This window comes from Rattus norvegicus, chromosome 5 (genome assembly GCF_021556685.1).
Source record: "Rattus norvegicus strain SHRSP/BbbUtx chromosome 5, alternate assembly SHRSP_T2T, whole genome shotgun sequence".
Lineage (NCBI taxonomy): Eukaryota > Metazoa > Chordata > Mammalia > Rodentia > Muridae > Rattus > Rattus norvegicus.
In genome coordinates this window covers 40,488,632-40,508,344 of record NC_141538.1, presented here as the reverse complement: position 1 = coordinate 40,508,344, position 19,713 = coordinate 40,488,632, and the positions used below count along the sequence as shown (strand labels likewise).

The 19,713-nt window shown below is 41.8% G+C and overlaps 1 protein-coding gene across 1 annotated transcript; it reads left to right on the top strand.

The window, feature by feature from the left end:
• The first annotated feature begins 3,887 nt into the window (after positions 1-3,887).
• On the top strand, positions 3,888-13,362 carry Tstd3 (thiosulfate sulfurtransferase like domain containing 3). Its single transcript, NM_001100797.1, is given in 4 exon segments — positions 3,888-4,036; positions 11,061-11,234; positions 11,327-11,486; positions 12,333-13,362. Coding segments are annotated over 4 exon segments (474 nt in total). The 5' UTR covers positions 3,888-3,966; the 3' UTR covers positions 12,403-13,362.
• The last annotated feature ends 6,351 nt before the right edge of the window (positions 13,363-19,713 follow it).

Below are 19,713 nucleotides of genomic sequence, written 5' to 3'. Positions count from 1 at the left end.
ACACAAGCTTAGACAGAGAATGAATTCACTGAGAATAGAAAGCTGGTGATAATTTAATAGAACAAGGTGGGAATATTCCAGCTACAGCACATAACAGAACTCAACATCTTCAGCCCCAGTGGCTCTAGCTTTGGGGTCAAGACTAGAAAGAGTTACTAGTTGGAACTAAGAAATTAATGGGGATTAGAAGAGACCATCATCATTGAGGTGAAATTTTCTGGCAAGTGTTTTCTGAGAGCACAAAGGAGCGGTGTTCCAGAGATAGATATTATGCTGGCAGCTGAACTTGGTATTATGTTAAAAGTCACCTAGGTCATACTAGTTTTAAAGATGTGACAGGGTTATGGAGAGCAACTGAGGCTTGGTGCTGTGAGAGGCCACGAAAGGCCATTGATGAAGGTGTAGCCTCAGTTGAATTAATGGCTTTGGACTGAAGGAGTCATGCACACAAGTGAGACTTGACAGTGAAACCTAGTTGCAAATGCCAGAACCATGGGATGACCACCAAAAATAGCAGCAGCAATGGAGTGAAGTCAACCAGAGCCTAGAGTGCTATGGAGGGCAGAGCTAGAGAAGTAACCCAAGCCCCTTGGAGGAGCCCAGAAGATCATGTGTGAATACCAAACTTTGGAACAAGAAACTGTGAAGCCGAAGTTGCTTTGGATACCCCAAGATGTTAGAGATTCCAGAGCTGTGGGATACCTACCGAGGAAAGCTGCTAACAAGGAGTAGAACCAGCCCAAAAGAATGACGTTTTTCACAGTCAACAAGAATGAAAGTAGTCGGAGATCTGAAGAGTGCTTGCTTTGACGTTGGACATGGAGATACGGAGTTTGGAGTTTTCCCAGCTGGCTTTTAATCTTGCTTCAGTTCAGTATTTCCTCACTGTGACAATTTTGGAGTGGTAATTTATATCCTGTGCCATGATATGTTGAAAGTATGTGATCTGCTCTTTGATTTTAATACTATAGAAGATTACAATTAAGTGATTACATGAGTCTCAGAAGAGACTTTGAACTTTTAAATATTGTTGAGACAACGGTGGACTATAGGACTTTTGAAGTTGTACTCGATATATTGTGTATTATGCTATGGTTAAGTATGGCCCTTATAGGCTCATATGTTTGAACAAGCCTATGGGGATTACAGAGTAGAATGTGGGGATTACAGAATGTGGTAGTTTGAATATGCCTGGCCCATAGGAAGTGGAACTTATTCAAGGAGGTGTGGCCTTGCTAGGGAAGGTGTGTCATTGTGGAGACAGGACTTTGAGGTAATATTTATGTTCAAGCTCTGCTTAGTGTGAGGCAGTCTTCTCTGGCTTTCTTCAGATCAAGATGCAGAGCTCTTACCTCCTTCTCCAGCTTTATTTGGGCACCGCCATGCTTCCTATCATGATGATAATGGACTAAACTTCTGAACCTGTAAGCCAGCCCCAATTAAATGTTGTCCTTATACGAGTTGCCTTGTTCATGGTGTCTCTTCACATCAGTAAAACTCTAAGACAAGAGGACAACTGACTCTGCAAAGTTGTCTATTGAGCTCCAGCACACATGCTGTGGCATACATGTGCCTCCTACACACACCAACATTTAAATAGTAAATTATAAACGATTAGGAAAAACATAGTAGTTGATAATGTCATTGGCACAGAAATCTGATGTGGTTTAATAAATACTGAGCTATTGGATTTAGGGAGATGACTCAGTTGAAGTGTTTGCTACTCGAGCATGAGGACTTGAACTCAGAATCTCAGAACAAGATGTGCCATAACTCCAGTGCTGAGGGAGACCTGGGTGGGAGTGCAGAGACAGACTGATCCTTGAAGCTCAGGGGCCAGACAGCCTATCTGAGCTCTTCATCTTATTTTTTTAATTATATTTATTTAGTTTATGTATATGAGTGTTTTGTTTTCATATGTGCCTGTGCACCACATGCTTGTCTGGTACCCTCAAAGATCAGAAGAGAGAATTGGATTTCCTGTGTATGGAACTATAGATTGTTGTGAACCACCAGATAATGTTGGAGATTGAACCTGCGTCCCCTGCAGGAGCAATATTTACTCTTAACCATGAAGTTATCTCTCTATTGACTTGATCATATTCGGGTCCAGTAAGAGACCCTGTCTCAAAAAATAAAGGTTGTATGATTGAGAAAAGACACCCAGTATCAACTTCTGACTCCATACACACGTATGTACCTCTCTAACCAGTACTTATACTACATACACATACAGACAACATACTACACACACCTGACTTCTATTAAAAATACTCATTTATTAAAATAGCCTGATTTCAAAGTGTGTATTTAATGGAATTATTCCTTGGTCATAATATGTTAGTTTTTAACGGACTAAAGTCCAGTTCAATGCAACTTTTATGAGGTTTGGAGAAGTAAACTCAGGAGAAAGTTAAGGGAATGAAAGACTTTTTGTATGGAAGGGGAGAGCCCCAACACTCTCAACCCCACACACGCCCAAATCCCTGAAACCTGAAATGTGTTCTCTTATCTGGTATCTTAAGCAATGTTCTATTGCCATGAAGAGACACCATGAGCACAGCAACTCGTCTGAAGGAAAACATTTAGTTGGCGCTGGCTTTCCGTTTCAGGTTTGGTCCATTATTATGACAGAAAGCATGGTGGTGTGCAGGGAGACCTGGTATTGGAGAGGTAGAGTTCTACATCAGATCCTGCAGGCAGCAGGAGAAGGGAGACTCACTGAACCTGGCTTAAGAATTTGAAACATCAAAGCCTGCTCTATTACACACTTTTCTGAACAAGGCCACAAGTCCTATTGCCTCTCCCTACATATTCAAATATATGAGCATGTGGGGACCATTCGTTTTTTAATGTTAATATAAGTGACTTTTTTCCATTTTATTAATATCATTTTCAACTTAAATTTAGGGGACACAACACTTTTGTTATTATTAACAAAAAAATAGTAGTATCATTCTTGTTTATCGACAATGTGATATTTTTTATTGTATATTTTCTTTATTTGCATTTCAAATGCTATCCCCTTTCCTGGTTTTCCCTCCGGAAACCCCCATCCCAGCCCCTTGCCCCTGCTTCTATGAGGGAACTCCCCCACCCACCTAACCACACACTCTCTCCTGCCTCCCTGCCCTGGCATTCCCCTACACTGAGGTATCAAGTCTTCATAGGACCAAGGGTTTTCCTCCCATTGTTGCCCAACAATGCCATCCTCTGCTACATATGCAGCTGGAGCCATGGGTCACTCCCCGTGTACTCACTGGTTGGTGGTTTAGTCCCTGGGAGCTCTTGGAGATCTGGTTGGTTGATATTGTTTTTCTTCCTATGGGGTTGCAAACCCCTTCAACTGTGGCGACCATTCTTATTCAAACCACCACAAAGGGACTTTGCAGATATAATCACATATAAAATATCTGGAAGCGGGGAGATTGACTTGGATTATTTCAGTGATCTTATAAAGGTCCTTAAAGGAAAAAGCGAGAAGGGCAAATGAAAGGGCTTACGGTAGATGCCAGGGTCAGCCAGAGAGATTCGAAGATGCTTAGATAGTGGCTTTGAAGATAAAGACCAGGAGCCAAGGAATGTGGCAAGTAAAAATAAAATCTTCCCAGAAATTTAAAACAAAACAAAACAAAAACAAACAAAAAAAACCCCACCTATTTTCCAGACACATTTATTTTGGTTAAGTGTGATAACTTCAAAATTGTAAATAATTTCTGTTGTTTTAATCCAGTAAATATGTGGTGATTTGTTAATGTAGCAATGGGAGGCTAACACTCTAAAGTTTAACCCTGCCAAGAACCTTGTCCAATAAAGTAAAATTGTAACTGTGTGGCAGTACCCCTTTCTGCCGGTGCTGGCTGTGGGGCGCTCAAGAGCCTGGACAGCGCCTGTGGGAAGAGGAGCAGGAAGGAGCGGAGGAAAGGAAGTGGTCAGCAGCCCCGGGGTCTCAGAGAGCCCATTGTGATGCTGGCCAGGCTGGTGCTTGGGACCTCATGCAGGGCGGTCCTAGGATCAGTGGAGCCTGCGCTTGGCGGTGAGCTTGGCAACCCCTGGGGAGGGAAAGGCGCTTGATTTCGGGTGCCGGGGAGGGGATGACCATACTCTCTTCTTTAGACTTTTAGTTATTAATAAAGTGAATCCTGCTGGGATCCGCACGTAGGTATGTAGTGCCCACCTGCAGTTTTTGCTCCTTTTGCTCCTCCGGACTCCATGCTCTTGTAGACTGGAGATCCGCTAATGAACACTGCGACAGAGTAAATATGGCACCAAGGTTATTTATGATGGGAATGAATTGTGCAAGTTTGAGTGATGAAGGTCAATTCATCCCTCCGGAGCTAGCAAGAAGGCTCCGGAGAAGCTAAACTACAAACCTGCCCTTTTAAACTTACTGTTGGGATCCACCAGGGACAGAGCTCACCCCACCCCCACCCACCGGAATTAAAACGCGTTAGAACTAGGAAATCACCCCCCACCCCCATTTGTTTCGCAAGTTCGGAAGCAGAAGGCAGAGAAGTGAAAAGCTATGGATTTAGCTAGGTCTAAAGCTCAAACCCGGTCATCAGTGCCTTCCTTATGTTTTATTTTTAAATATTGTCTCTTCTTTCGCGTCTATTTTCTTCCAAAGAAGCAGCTGCAGGGCCCAGCAAGCTAGCCTCCCTTGCTCCGTTCTTAACACCTTAAGTTACTCAAGATGGACTTTTTCTGGGCAAATTGTTTTCTTTCACCTTTCGGAAGCAATTGTTTATTAGACAACCAGCCTTCCAGGCCTTCTGCAGGGGATACAACTCTTGCTGCTAAAGATTTTTTTTTTTTAAAGGTTTTTTTTTTTTTTTTTTTTTTTTTTTTTTTTGGTTCTTTTTTTTTTTTCCGGAGCTGGGGACCGAACCCAGGGCCTTGCGCTTCCTAGGCAAGCGTTCTACCACTGAGCTAAATCCCCAACCAGCTGCTAAAGATTTAGTTCACCATTTGTGCCTGGATGGGTGGGAAGGAGACAGATACAAGTCCATAGCTCTATCCAGGATGACCGCAATGGAAAACCCAAAGATCTTGAATTGATCAAAATGCCAGAGGAAGGTGCCTTTGTGTATTTTTAAAATTACACAGATACTGCATGGTTATATTTTCACTGAAATAAAGCAAAAACCAACCAACCAACCAAACAAACCAAAAAACAGCCCCAGATCTCTGTTAAATAACTTACACCCCACTCTTCTCAGATAGCCATGGTAAAGACTCTTAAACCACCTGCTCTCCTCACTGTGTGTAACTGGGCAGAGGGTACCAGTCGGTGTGTGGGAAAGCATAGATAATTACTGTAGACAAAAGACACATTTGTATGCTTTTAGACTGGAAGTTTGATAAATTCCTTTCCCTGTGGTCAGTCATGTGTTGATTGGCCAGGTCTCTCCTTTGTGTTTTATACAAAAATAGAATTGATAAACAATTTTTATAAAAGAAAAAAAACCACTTAAACTTTTCTATCATTATCCATAAATAAGTTCTTATATATGTGTGAATCATGTATATATGTCTATATTTGAGTCACATACATATTTAGCTGTTTTTAAATTGCATATAATCCATATTGGGAATGTACTATGGTTTATTAACCAGTCACTTATAGAAAATTTTAGTCCAGGTTTTTATTATAAAATTATTTGATAATCATCGTCTAATCTACCCTGTGCCCATAAACAACTATTTTTGTTAGAATGAATACCTAGAGCTAGAATTGTTAGAGAAGTAGCAAGCAATATTAGATACGAAAGGAGAGTTCAGTGTCCTGTGTGGAAATGAAGAGAGATTTCCCTCAGAAGGGGCAGTATGCTATAATTCATGACAACAGGAATAATTATTGATTCTACTGTATACATATTAATTTTATTTTAACCCAAACATGCATTCACTAGTTTTCTTGGTGCTATAACTGTTGTAAAAATATAAAAAATAAAAAAGTATTAGTTCTTTTATCCCCCTAGGTTTAGCACCATGGTGCCCCAAGATATCTGCTAGATACACATCCCAACTCCTTGGCAGCCCAGTGTCTTTTGCCACCACACACTTTCCTACACTCAAACCATCACATAAAAGAACACACAATATAATAACCTTTGACCCAATTGGTAAGATATAATTGCCCACTTAAACATACAAAGCCCAATACCATCCATCCCTTGAGAACATTAATAACAACCTGTAAATATACAGAACGAGATCTTTACGTCAGCCTCCATCGTCCTGTCATGGTTTCTCCTCTCTCTCTCTCTCTCTCTCTCTCTCTCTCTCTCTCTCTCTCTCTCTCTCTCTCTCTCTCCCTCCCTCTCTCTCTCTCTCTCTCTCTCTCTCTCTCTCTCTCTCTCTCTCCTTCCTGTCTCTTCCTTTCCATTCCAGTCTCCTCCTCTTCCTTCAAACTGCTCTCCCGCCCATCCTTCCTTCTCCTCCAATGACAGGCCTCCTTCTATCCTGTACCTGCCTCACCTGTGACATCATCCTACATATAACATAATACCTGATATGTGTCTGTCTATTCACACATATATTCTATAATACTTAGCCATTTTATTCTTCAGTGTAAGAACTGATGAGTGTTTCTTTGGTTGAACACCAGACCCAAGTGGTCAATTTACAAGAAGGATATAGTATACAGAACGGTTATAGCTTGGTGCAAATAAATAAATAGTGCACAGGAAAAGCCCATCTTCAGTAACATAAGGTGTTTAAAAGGGAGCAAGTGAGGGAGGTTAGCTTGCTAGGCCACTGCAGTCACTTCTTTGAAAGAAGAGGCAATATTTAAAAATGAACTCAAAGAATTTTTCAAAAAAACTGAAATTTTGGTTGGGGATTTAGCTCAGTGGTAGAGCGCTTGCCTAGGAAGCGCAAGGCCCTGGGTTCGGTCCCCAGCTCCGAAAAAAAAAAAAAGAAAAAAAGAAAAAAAAAAACTGAAATTTTCTATAAGTGACTGGTTAGTAAACTATAGTACATCCATACTATGGAATATATGCAATTAAAAAAAGCTAAATATGTATATGGCTCCAGATTGAGAATCTTGGGTAAGGGGAAGACCAAAGGAAATACATGGTTGCCTCAGGCTTTGATCACTGAGTGGAAAAGGCAAGAAAACCCATCTTCACACCTACTATCTCACACGCAAGTAAAGCTGAATTATTAAAAGTCAGTCTGACGACTGCAAGGAGAAGAAAGAGTCTTGGATCCAGTTTCAAGAGTTGGTGTTGTGGTTATATTTTCCAGGATTGGTAAACAGCACTAGAATCAGGCTTAACAAAATTTATGAAATTATATAGTTTTCCAGTTTCTAACCATGCCACATAGAAAAAGTGGGAATTCAGCCTGCAGTCTTTTTTTTTTTTTCTTTTTTTCTTTTTTTCGGAGCTGGGGACCGAACCCAGGGCCTTGAGCTTGCTGGGCAAGCGCTCTACCACTGAGCTAAATCCCCAACCCCCAGTCTTTAATTTGAATAGATTTTTCTTTTTTTTTTTTTCTTTTTTTCTTTTGGTGAATGATCACAAAATGTAATCAAACCCAGGTCCACTGGAAGGGCAGTAAGTAGCTTTAACCACCAAGCTATCTTTCTAGTCCCTCTTTAAGAGTTCTTAATGACAATGTCTGAGAGAATCCATTTCCCCATGCCTCCCCATGCTTTCACTAATTTGGCATTGTCTTAATTTGGGTTTTACTGCTGTGAACAGACACCATGACCAAGGCAGCTCTTATAAAAGACATTTAATTAGTGCTTGCTTACAGGTTAAGAATTTCAATCCATTACTATCAATGCGGGAGCATGGCAATATCCAGGAAGGCATGGTGCAGGATGAGTTGAGAGTTCTGCATTGACTGAATCCAGGAGAAAACTGATTATTCTGCACTGGGCGGGGCTTCAAAGCCACTCCCACTTCCTCCAACAAGGCCACACCTACCCCACCAAGGCCACACCTCCTAATAGTGCCATTCCCTGGGCCGAGCATATTTAAACCACCACAAGCATTATCAATAATTTTAAGCTTTACAGGTCCGAAACAAAGTTTTAACTCTTGTATCTCTTCTTGTGTTTTGTTTCTTGTTTTTTTTGTTTTGTTTTGTTTTTGAGACAGGGCTAACACTCATATTTTTTAATTGTAGTGAGATTGGGCCACTTTTCTCATTTTATTGCTCATTTTCATTTTGCCTGTCAGCTTTCTGTTTGTGTATTTTCACCACTGTTCACGTGGGATCTTGGCCTTATCCTGGTATTCCTATGAGCTCTGTTTTTGTAATGTTACCTCCAATCTTCATCTACATATGCCTTCTTGCCTGCCACTCAGTGTCAAATTGTTCATGGTGCATTTCTCATATTTAAGAACTTATTAAACTTTGTTTCTGTTTTTGTTTTTCGGAGCTGGGGACCGAACCCAGGACCTTGCGCTTGCTAGGCAAGCACTCTACCACTGAGCTAAATCCCCAACCCCGAACTTATTAAACTTTAAGAACAAACCTTTTATGACTTTTGTCCCCAAATGTCTTAGGATTTTACTGGTGTGAACAGACATGACCAAGGCAACTCTTATAAGGACAACATTTAATTGGGGCTGGCTTACAGGTTCAGAAGTTCAGTCCATTATCATCAAAGTAGGAGCATGGCAGCATCCAGACAGACATGGTGCAGGAGGAGCTGAGTTTTACCTCTTCATCTGAAGGCTGCCAGCAGAATACTGATTTCCAGGCAACTAGAATGAGGGTCTTAAAGCCCACGCCCACAGTGACACACCTACTCCAACAAGGCCACACCTACTCCAACAAGGCCACACCTACTCCAACAAGGCCACACCTACTCCAACAAGGCCACATTTCCAAATAATCCTACTCCCTGGGCCATGCATATACAAACCATGGCACCAAATTTCAATTATTATGTTAATATCCTTAAGATATTAGCTTTGTATTTAGAATTTGTTTAAGAATCAGGAATCAAGAGCCTGCTCACATTCTTCTAATTAGTTGACTAAACATTTTATTGAACATCTTTCCCAACTAATTTGAGACATTGCTGTATGCAGGCTTCTTTTTGACAGAGTCTAGATGCACCTTTGGCATGGGTACTAACAAACATGTGTGCTCTTCTCAGCGAATCACAGCAGACTGGCCAGTGGGCGTGTCTGGGGGCATTTCCTTGACTAAAGACTTACGCGAGAGGGGTCAACCCACTGTAGGTGTGTGACCCCTGCACAAGTGATCCTGGGATGTGTGAGAAGCCATGGAGAACTAGCAAATATGCAGCAATTGTCCCTGTTCTCTGCATCAGTTTCTATGCTGAATTCCTGTCTCTTGCTTCCATCACTGACGGACTTATGAGCTATGAAGCAAAATAAACCCTTTCTTACCAATCCACTTTTGGTCATGTGCATCACAGCAACAGATGCTCTAAGACGTACAGGTACTATCTTTAATTGCAAAGGGAAATGAAGTTAAAATTTTCCTCATACTGTCACTTGAGTTAGGGTGGTCTTAATGAATTATGCATATAGCTAAATTATTAAATGTTTGATATGTTTCTAATCTCTTGCTAACTAAAGAGTCTGGAGAGGATATGGAGCTGGAGGAAAGCCAGCTGTCAAGCATTTAAATGACAGGCTGCATCCTGTTGTTCAGTCAGAATGTGTGCATATTGGGAAAGACTTTGTGATCTGCTCATGCCACTTTTTTTCTTTTCAGTTATATAGGATGGAGTCAGGGGCCTCACATATTAAAAGGAAGCACTTCACTGCTGACCTATCTCCCCATATAGCTTCTGACACCAGATGTGTAGTTTTCCTACACCAAGCTAATTTCTCTAATAATTTGAGTCTTAAATTTTAATTCTGAGCCAACTAACCAGAGTTACTTAAAACACCCAAAGACTTTCTAACAAGATGGCTCCTACTATAGACACCAAACCCAAGCCCAGAATTCTCTTACTTCTGACCAGCTGACTATAAATTAAAGATGCCATGGCTCCTTCCTCAGGTTCATTAATTTGCTAACAACTCGGGTAAGCATCTTGATTAGGTTATTTTAAATTATTAAGGAATACAAGTGAATAACCTGCAGAAGAAGTCATGGTATGTTCTGTAGAGGAAGTCATGGTATGGGATCTAGAGGAGCCTTACATGCCTGGAGCTGGGGTGTGCCATGTTCCTGACACATGGATGCGTTTACCCAGCAGATCTCCAATTCCATAGATAAAAGAGTTTAATGGAAGCGTCATAATATAAGCGCTGTTTATTGCTAATCCAACCTTCCAGCCTTGTTCCACTACACAGAAGATCAAGCCTGAAAGTTCCACTTTCTATTCTTGGCTTGGTGTTTTGTTTCGTTTTGTTTTGTTTTTTTTTAAACAAAAGCCCAGACATTGGATTTCACCAAATGAAGACCCAGGAGCCAGATGCTGTGGTGAAAGCCTGCTAGTTCAGAAAGGCAAAGAAAACACCCAGCTGACCTTCCCCTTCAACCCCAAAAGGGGGGGAAAGATCCCAAACAACACCACCAAAATAGTTCTCCACACTGTCTTAAAAACCCTTCCAACTGAATGCCCCTCCCTTCTACTTCCTGTGCATCTCTTTATCTGTCGTCCTCACTTCCTCTCACTTTCTCTGATTTTTTTTCTCTATGTTCATTCCCCTGTCAATTGGTTGGTTGCTCTGCCTCTTGACATATTTTTTACAATAAACTGAAAGCTCTCAGATTAAAGGTGTGTGCTGGGGCTGAGACACACCCCCAACTAAAGAGAGGTTTTTCCAGTATACGGTCTCAGAGTGTGATCAAATAAACCGCAAACAGCTTAGTTTTCCAGGCAGTCAGTGCAACCCTCAAGTTGTCTAGGTCAAAGTCAATCTCATTCAGACACAGAAGTCATGTATCACCCTCAGAAACTCTATGTACTTCTGTCAGGAGTCAGGAACCAGGAGCAGAGTATGTATCCAGACTTTATTAAAATAAAAAGGTAAACTCAGCTATATCATCTAACTGTAACCCACTTATAGCTGTGAATACCAGTGTCTAAAGTTGTCTAAACTCATTTCTTTCAGGTTTGAAGTCAAGATGGGGAAGCAGCCAACATTTTTGTTCTACTCTCTCTAAGGATGTGACTTATAGGGAACTTAAAAACCTATTGAACTCCAAAGACATTATGTTAATTGATGTTAGAAATACATGGGAAATTCTTGAGCATGGAAAAATACCTGGATCAGTCAACATACCATGTAAGCGATGTGTGTTTTTAAATTATTCATTTGTATGCCTAATAACTGATTATCTCCAAAACCTAATTGAATGCTTTAACATTTTGTCCCAGTGGATGAGGTAGGTGAAGCACTACAGATGAACCCAAGGGAGTTCAAGGAGAAGTATGGTGAAGAGAAGCCATCCAAGTCCGACCGTCTAGTGTTTTCTTGTCTAGCTGGAGTGAGAAGTAAGAAGGCTATGGACACAGCAATATCACTGGGCTTTAACAGGTGCGTGGATGACAAAAAACTAGATTGAGCACTGGGTATTGCAATATGATAACGACATTTGGGAGGCTGGGGCTCTAGCTCGATGGTAGTGTAATTGCTTAATATGTGAAAAGCCCTGGATTCAGTCCCCAGCATGTCAAAAATAAAAATAAAAATGTCTTATTTTATTTATTGAGTGTCTTGAGGAAGGGGCAGGATTGGAGAAATTGCACAATGGTTAAGAGCACTGTCTGCAACTCTAGAGAACCCAATCCCCAGCACCTATGTGGCACCTCATAGGTGTCTGTAACTCCACTTCCAGGAGATCTGATGCCCTCTTCTGGCCTTTTTGGGCATGTATGCATGTGGTGCACACATACAAACAAAACACCTATACACATATATAACAAAAATTAACAGTCAGTACTACATCGATATTTTGTCTCAAAAAAAGTTTCTTGGGGCTGGTGATATAATTCAGTGGTAAACCATGTTCCTGGATTTAAGCTCTACCACTACAGGGGCAAAAGAAAAAAAAATTACTGTTAATACAAGCAGTATAACCAGGCAGTGGTGGTGTATGGCTGTAATCCCAATGCTCGGGAAGCAGAGATAGGCAGATCTCTGTGAGTTTGAGACCAGTCTGGTCAACAGAGTTCCAGGACAGCCAGGACTATACTGAGAAACCCTGTCTTGAAAAGCTAAACAAACAAACAAACAAACAAATGTAATGTGGGGACCAAGGGCATGTGTCTTTCCAGCCTACTTAAAATTTTATTTAGCAGATGTAGAACCTAAATAATATGATGGGTGGCTATTGCAAAGCTCTTCTGTTATGAAGTAACACTAATTGATGTGTCTTTTCAGTGCTCAACATTATATTGGAGGATGGACGGAATGGGTAACCTATGAAATTTCAGAGAAGAAACAAAGTTGACTTTTGGAATAACAGACTCTGTGTTCATATAGACAAGGATGGTGGATTAAGCAAAAGAAAAACCCAACCTTGGTACCAAAGGCTAATAGATTCTGTATAACTACTTGGTGACTGTTTTTCTCATCTGAGAACTGAGGGTACTGTTCCCCTGAACATTTTCAAAGACTACTGCACACTAAGATAATATGAATCACCATTGAAATAGATTCTACTGTTCATTTTTTTTTCCTTTTCTTTCTTTTTTTTTTTTGGAGCTGGGGACCGAACCCAGGGCCTTGCACTTGCTAGGCAAGCGCTCTACCACTGAGCTAAATCCCCAACCCCTCTGTTCATTTTTTAAAATTCTTCTCTTATACATTACATCCCACACCTCAGTTTTCCCTCCCTCTACAGTTAATTTTTAAGTAGTTTGGCATTCCAAAAAGATCAGATAGCTTGTATTACCTAATCATGTGTGATCATGGTTGTGAGCAAAAACAGTGTGTTAACAAGCAGTCCCAATTTTAAACAATAACTTAGCTTCCAGTTTTAGCCTCATACTTGTAGGTCCAATACTTGAAAGATGGAGGCAAGAAGACTTCCGTGAGTTTGAGTCCAGCTGGGGCTAGAGAGACCCTGTTTCAAAAGAAAAGAATCTGGGGTCTGGAGAAGTCAACTCTACTCAGGAAACCCATTCACAGCATCTGAAAACTCATGGCAATGTGTGGCCAGAATAGTAACAATGTAACTCATTTTAAAAAGTATAACTAATGTGAGAATAAATATCCCAACAGGTTTTGATTGTAGAGAGCAAAGTAACCTGGAAGAGGCCAGGAAATTTTGTGGGATACTAGAGATGTTCTGTGGCATGACAGAAGTGTCAAGAGTGTGTGTCAAAAACTTATCAAGGCAAACATAAAAATGTGTCTTTACAAGTCATAGACCTCATTTCAAAACTAATAAAATATTGTCCCAGTGTGACTCCCTCTAGCATGCATTTATTTCTTTAAAATGTTAAGTTGTAGCCTTGTTACTGTGCTGGCATAGAAGTAACAAGGTAAACTTGCATTTTCCTACCAGGGTCTTCTGACCATTTTGTTTTACTCTCATTTGTGTAGTTATTTAGATCATGTAGCACCTACCTAGCAAAGCTCTCCAGGTACTTCCTTGTCCAAAATAAGGGGAAGCCATTGAAAAATGTGGAAATACAAACACTTGAACACCTATCTCCTCAATGGCAGTCTGATTTCTTGATTGTTCCTCCTCTAGGACTAGGAATGCTACAACACACACACACACACACACACACACACACACACACACACACACAGAGAGAGAGAGAGAGAGAGAGAGAGAGAGAGAGAGAGAGAGAGAGAGAGAGAGAGAGGCATAGGCACAGGTTAGTCCACTTAAAGGCATTACTGAAGCAGCAAGGCGGCTTTGGAAGATCTATGCTCTTAAGCAGAAAGATGTAGAGAGGATGAACCCAACTTGTAGTGCTGGGCCCAACAACTAACAGCTTGGGCAATAGTACTTTTAGTTATAACTAATAGCACAGATAAACCACAAATTGACCAGTTCCCTCAAGAACTAAATGTCAACTAAACCCCAAATGCAGGTGTCTTCCTGATCCTCTGATAGATGAATATATAAATTTGACTACATTCCAGTAAAGTTTCATATGGACACCAAAGTATGAATTTTATGTTTCATGTGTCAGCCAATGTTCTTTCGGGTAATTAGAAATACAGCAAACATTCTTACCTTAAGGCCAGACCAAGTAACAAACCAGATTTTGCCCATAGGACACCGTCTGTGGTTGTCTGAATGAAAACCAAAGGCTATCTCAAGTTTTCATATATAATGTTCAGACTTTTATCAAAACTTGCTAGGCACAGCAGTAGTCAGGATTTTTTTTTTTTTTGGTTTGTTTTTGTTTTGAGACACTGCCTCACTGTGTATGTCTAGCTGTCCTGGAACTCAATATGAAGACCAGGCTCACCTTGAACTTGTAGAGATTGCCTGCCTCACTTTCCAAATGGTGGGATCCAGGATGTGGGCTACCAGCAGTAAATACTATCTTATAGTTGAAAAGTATCAGGAAATAAAAGATCTGGGTGTGGTGGTATATGCTTATATCCCCAATACTTAAGAGGTGGAGGCAGCAGGATTAAAAGTCCTCAGCCACACAGAGAGTACAAGGCCAGCTTGAGCTGAATGAGGCCCTGCCTCAGAGGGGGAAAAAAAAGAATAGAAATGAAACCATAGGGGATTTACATATTGGACTTTCAGACACAAGGATTAAAGTAACTGTCTTCCTTTGGTTTTCTATTGCTGTGAAGGACACCATGACTACAACAATTCTTTTTTTGTTGTTTTTGAACATGACTTTGCTTTTTTTTTTTTTTTAAAGATTCATTTCACATATGTGGGTACACTGCTACTGTCTTCAGAAGAGGACATTGGATGCCTATCACAGATGGTTGTGAGCCACCATATAGTTGCTGGGAATTGAACTCAGGACCCTGGAAGAGCAGTCAGTGCTCTTAACTGCTAAGCCATCTCTTTAGCCCCCACAATTCTTATAAAGGAAAACATTTAACTGGGGCTGGCTTAGGGTTCAGAGGGTCAGTCCATTATTGTCATGGCAGGAAACATGGTGGCAGGCAGGCAGACATGGTGCTGGATAAAAAGCTGAGAGTTCTACAACTTGATCTGAAGACAATAGTTTGAATATGCTTGTCTCAGGGAGTGGGATTTTGGAGGTGTGGTCTTGTTGGAGTGGGTGTGGCTTTGTTGGAGGAAGTATGCCATCGTGGTCATGGGCTTTAACACCCTCATCCTAGCTGCCTGGAAGACAGTCTTCTCCTAGCTCCCTTTGGAACAAAAGGTGGAACTCTCAGCTCTTTCAGCCCCACATCTGCCTGGATATTGCCATGGGAGTTCTACATCTTGATCCCAACAGGAAAAGACTGTGAGCCACAGAGCCTGTGCACTAGCTTCTGAGACCTTAAAGCCTATCTCCACAGTGACACACTTCCTCCAACAAGGCTACACCTACCCCAACAAGGTCACACCTCCTAATAGTGCCACTCCCTATGGGTCAAGTTTTCAAACACATGAGTCTATGAAGGCCACTCCTATTCGAATCACCTTAGTAACTTTAACTAAAAGAAGTAACTAAAATACATTCAATAATTTGATGACTTAAGGAAGGCGAACTGTATCAAAAGACAGAAAGTATCAAAAAGAGATTCTGGGGGCTGGAGAGATGGCTCAGCGGTTAAGAGCACTGACTGCTCTTCCAGAGATTCTGAGTTCAATTCCCAGCAACCAAATGGTGGTTCATAACCATCTGCAACACAATCTGATTCCCTCTTCTGGTGTGTCTGAAGAGAGTGACAGGGTACTCACTTATATAAAATAAATAAAATCTTAAAAAAAGAGAGAGATTCTAGTAACTAGGCCAGGCTCATTGGAGCATGCCTGTAATGAGGCTGGGGCAGAAAAATTGAGTTCAAAGGCAACCTAGGCAAATTAATGAGAACCTGTCTCAAAAACTAAAAATGGGTAGGTATGTAGCTTAGTGATAGCACATTTAGCTAGGACAAACAAGGTCCGGGTTTGATTCCTGGTCACCAAATATAACAAAAAATAGCAAACATCCAACAGATGTTAAACAGTTTTAACACAGATTAGACTCAGATAAGATTAATATCAATGAAAAATTAGAGGTTTACATATTCAAATTACAGAAACATACTATTTAGTCTAGGTCTTTCTTTTAAAGTTTTATTTATGTATGTGAGTACATTGTTGATATCTTCAAACACTCCAGAAGAAGGTATCAGATCCCATTACAGATGGTTGTGAGCCACCATGTGATTGCTGGGAATTGAACTCAGGACCTCTGGAAAAGCAATGGGTGTCCTTAACCACTGAACCACCTCTCCAGCTCAGTAGTCTAGTTTAAACCATGAAATAACATCATTTATTAATCATTTTAACATAGCTATGGAAGTGATGTCAATTTCAGAATGATTTCCATTGAGAGAAGAGAAAGACACAGGTATTAACACCATTGCTTACAGTGTATTTAGTGACTGTTACTTATAGCCACCTTCTCTGTGTGGGGAATAGGGACTATTGTTGAGTTAGAGGTACATACAGAGAAGAAAAGTGGGAATGGGCTCCTTAGGAAGGTTTCTTGTTCCCAGAAAACATTGTAGGAAATGGCCAGGAAGGCATGGGGCTGGGTATCTAAATAGGACCAACAGGGGAAAGGAGATGCTCTAGAGGGCCTATGAAATGCCCAATCCAGAGTTCATTCAGCAAACTCCCAGCACTTGGGTACCTCCCATCCCAAAGGGAGCTGTTTGTTTGCTTGAGTAGAGATGTGGCAGCCATCTTGCTGTGGAGGTAAGGTAAAAGAGGGCAGGTTTCTTGTTTACCACATCTGGTGTTACTCTTTGTCCCAGTACTGGTTGGGCTGGCTGTATGCCTGTGTCTTAGTTAGGGTATCCATTGCCGTGGAGTCAGCTTGACCACAGCAAATCTTATAGAGAAAGCACTGGGGCTTGCTTACAGTTTAGAGGTATGTAGTCCATTATCAGAACGGCAGGAGTATGGTGGCATACAGGCAGACATGGTGCTGGAGGAGGAGCTTGATTTTACATCTGGATCTGCAGGCATCAGGAAGGAGGAGACAGGAAAGGGATGAGAGAGGAGAGATAAGAGAGGGGGGAGAAAGGAGAGAGGAAGAGGGAGGGATGAAGGGAGGGAGGAGAGGGAAAGAGAGAGAGAGAGACAGAGACACAGAGAGAGAGACAGAGACAGAGAGAATGACAGAGAGAATGACAGAGAGAGAGAGAGAGAGAGAGAGAGAGAGAGAGAGAGAGAGAGAGAATGACTGATGGGCTTGGGCTTTTGTAACCTCAAAAAATCCACTTCAGTGACACATTTCCTCCAACAAGGCCACATCTAATGCTTTCCAAATGTAGCACTCCCTGATTAAGCATTCAAATATATGAGCATATGGGGGCTATCCTGGGGAAGGACTATGGGGAAGATCATGCCTCTGCTCTAACATTTCCTCACCCCACACTAGTATACTCTGATACCCTTCCTATAGTTACATGGGGTTGGTCCTTCAAGGGAAGCCTTACAAGACTAGCTTCTTGTGTCATGTTTTTAGAAGATGCCAGGTCAATGGAAAACATCTGTGGTAGGGTACTGTGCTGCTTTTTACCATATTGACAAAAACCTAGACATGTCTGGGAAAAGGAAATCTCAACTGACGAACTGCCTCCATCAGACTGTCCTCTGGAGACGTCTGTGAGGCATTTTCTTCATTGATGTAGGAGCGCTCCCCTTTCTGTGGGCAGCCCCACACCTGAACAGGTGGTCCTGCATAATGTAAGAAAGCAGGCTTGGGCTGGAGAGGTGGCTCAGAGGTTGAGCACTAACTGCTCTCCTAGAGGTCCTGGGTTCAATTTCCAGCAACTACATGGTGGCTCACAACCATCTGTAATGGGATCCAATGCCCTCTTTTGTTGCATCTGAGGCCAGCTACAGTGTACTCATATACATAAAATAATAAATCTTTTTTTAAAAAGCAGGCTAGGCAAGCCCTAGGGAGCAAGTCAGTAAGTGGTGTTCCTCCAGACTGCTCCAGTTCTTGTCTCCAGGTTCCTGCTTTGAGCTCCTGTTCTAATTTTCCTCAATGATGCACTGTGAAGTATAAGTGTAAACCAAAATAAACCCTTTCGTCTCTCTAGTCAGCGGTTTTTCACAGCAACAAAGCAGCAGCCTTTAAAATGAAAAAGGATAGCAGTGAAGTCCTTCATGGTCCTAAGGCATACTCTTCTCAATACCCTTCGGCTGGCCTGTGTCTGGCATCTTAGGAAGAGTGGGAGTGTAGGTACTCCTTGAGGAGAAAGGGACAAACATCAATCTTTAAAAAAAAAATCCATCAGTAACAAGTTCATAATATTCTGTCCTTAACCCATTCTTTTTCCACTGTGTGTAGAGGGTGGCAGGACTACTTACCAATACTTTCCAAAGCTAATTCTTCATAGTCTGCCCTTGCCTTGGTTGCTACTGCCAAAGAATATCTAGAGGTTAGAAGATGCTGCCCGTCATCTTAGTGGCCGTTGTATTCTTGCAGATGTCCATGGATTGTACTATGGGCCCTTCTAATCTTGTCTGCTTTTTTTGTTTGTTTGCTTGCTTTTTGGGACAGGGTCTCTCTGTATAGCTTAGGCTGTCCTGGAACTCACTCTGTAGACCAGACAACCACACCTGGCTCACCAAGGACTCTTCTATCCTGATGGTCCTTGGGACTATGGTCACTTTCTTTTTTCTCCCAGATAACTCCCCCACCCCACCAGGCATGGTCTCTCCCCACTGAGGATCCACTCCATTACTGATAGGTTTTTGTAAACCCTTTCTTGCAAGGAAACAGACGGCAAATCAAGTGTGTTGAGAAATGGTAGCACCAAGTTATCTTACATACAAACAGATCTGGGAAGGTAGCCACACGGCTGACATGGCTCTGTCAAAAGGAGGAAAATGAGAAATGGCAGGGAACTAAGCCATGTTAGGTGGGACAGATAATGCCACACTGTTAGCAGGTTGGAAATAGGACCCATCCCCAGTGGCCTAGGGAAGGTAGGGAAGTGGCAACCCTAGTCTGAGACTTCTCTGAGGTCTTTCTCCTCATTGCAGATGGGTCAGATGCCAAGGTTTTCTGACTTCTCTACTCAGCTGCCTTCTTAAATAGAGTAGAATTAGACCGTCAGAGACTCAAACAAAAACTGGTTTTCTTTTATTAGGTGGCATTGCTCTCATATCCCCTGGGTCATGGCAATACAAGTAAACAAACAAAACCTGCTTTGGGCTGGAGCAAGGGCTCAGCAGTTACCAGCACTGTCTGCTCTTCGAGGTCCTGAGTTCATTTCTCAGCAACCTGAATGAAAAAACCTGCCTCAGGGACCCTCAATTATATTATCTTTTAATTATAGGCCAGTTATGGGGGGGGAGCAGGGGTGGTCCTTATCTGGTCTCCCAAGAAGTCCTTTCCCCAAGGACTGCCATTTAAACAAAAGTCCCATTCCCTAGGAGACTTGAAGACAAGTTCCCACATGCTAACAAGGAAGCCATTTTCCATATCTCTGGCAAGGGAAACAAGGCTCTCCACTGCCAGGACTGTGGTGCCTTGCAGTGGACTAGTCAAGGCCCTCGGGGTCTCTGCTCAGAAGCTCAACCCCAGCTCACAAGCCCTCTTTCTTCTTTTTCCATTTAATCCTGCAAATCTTACCCGTTTCTTCTCCT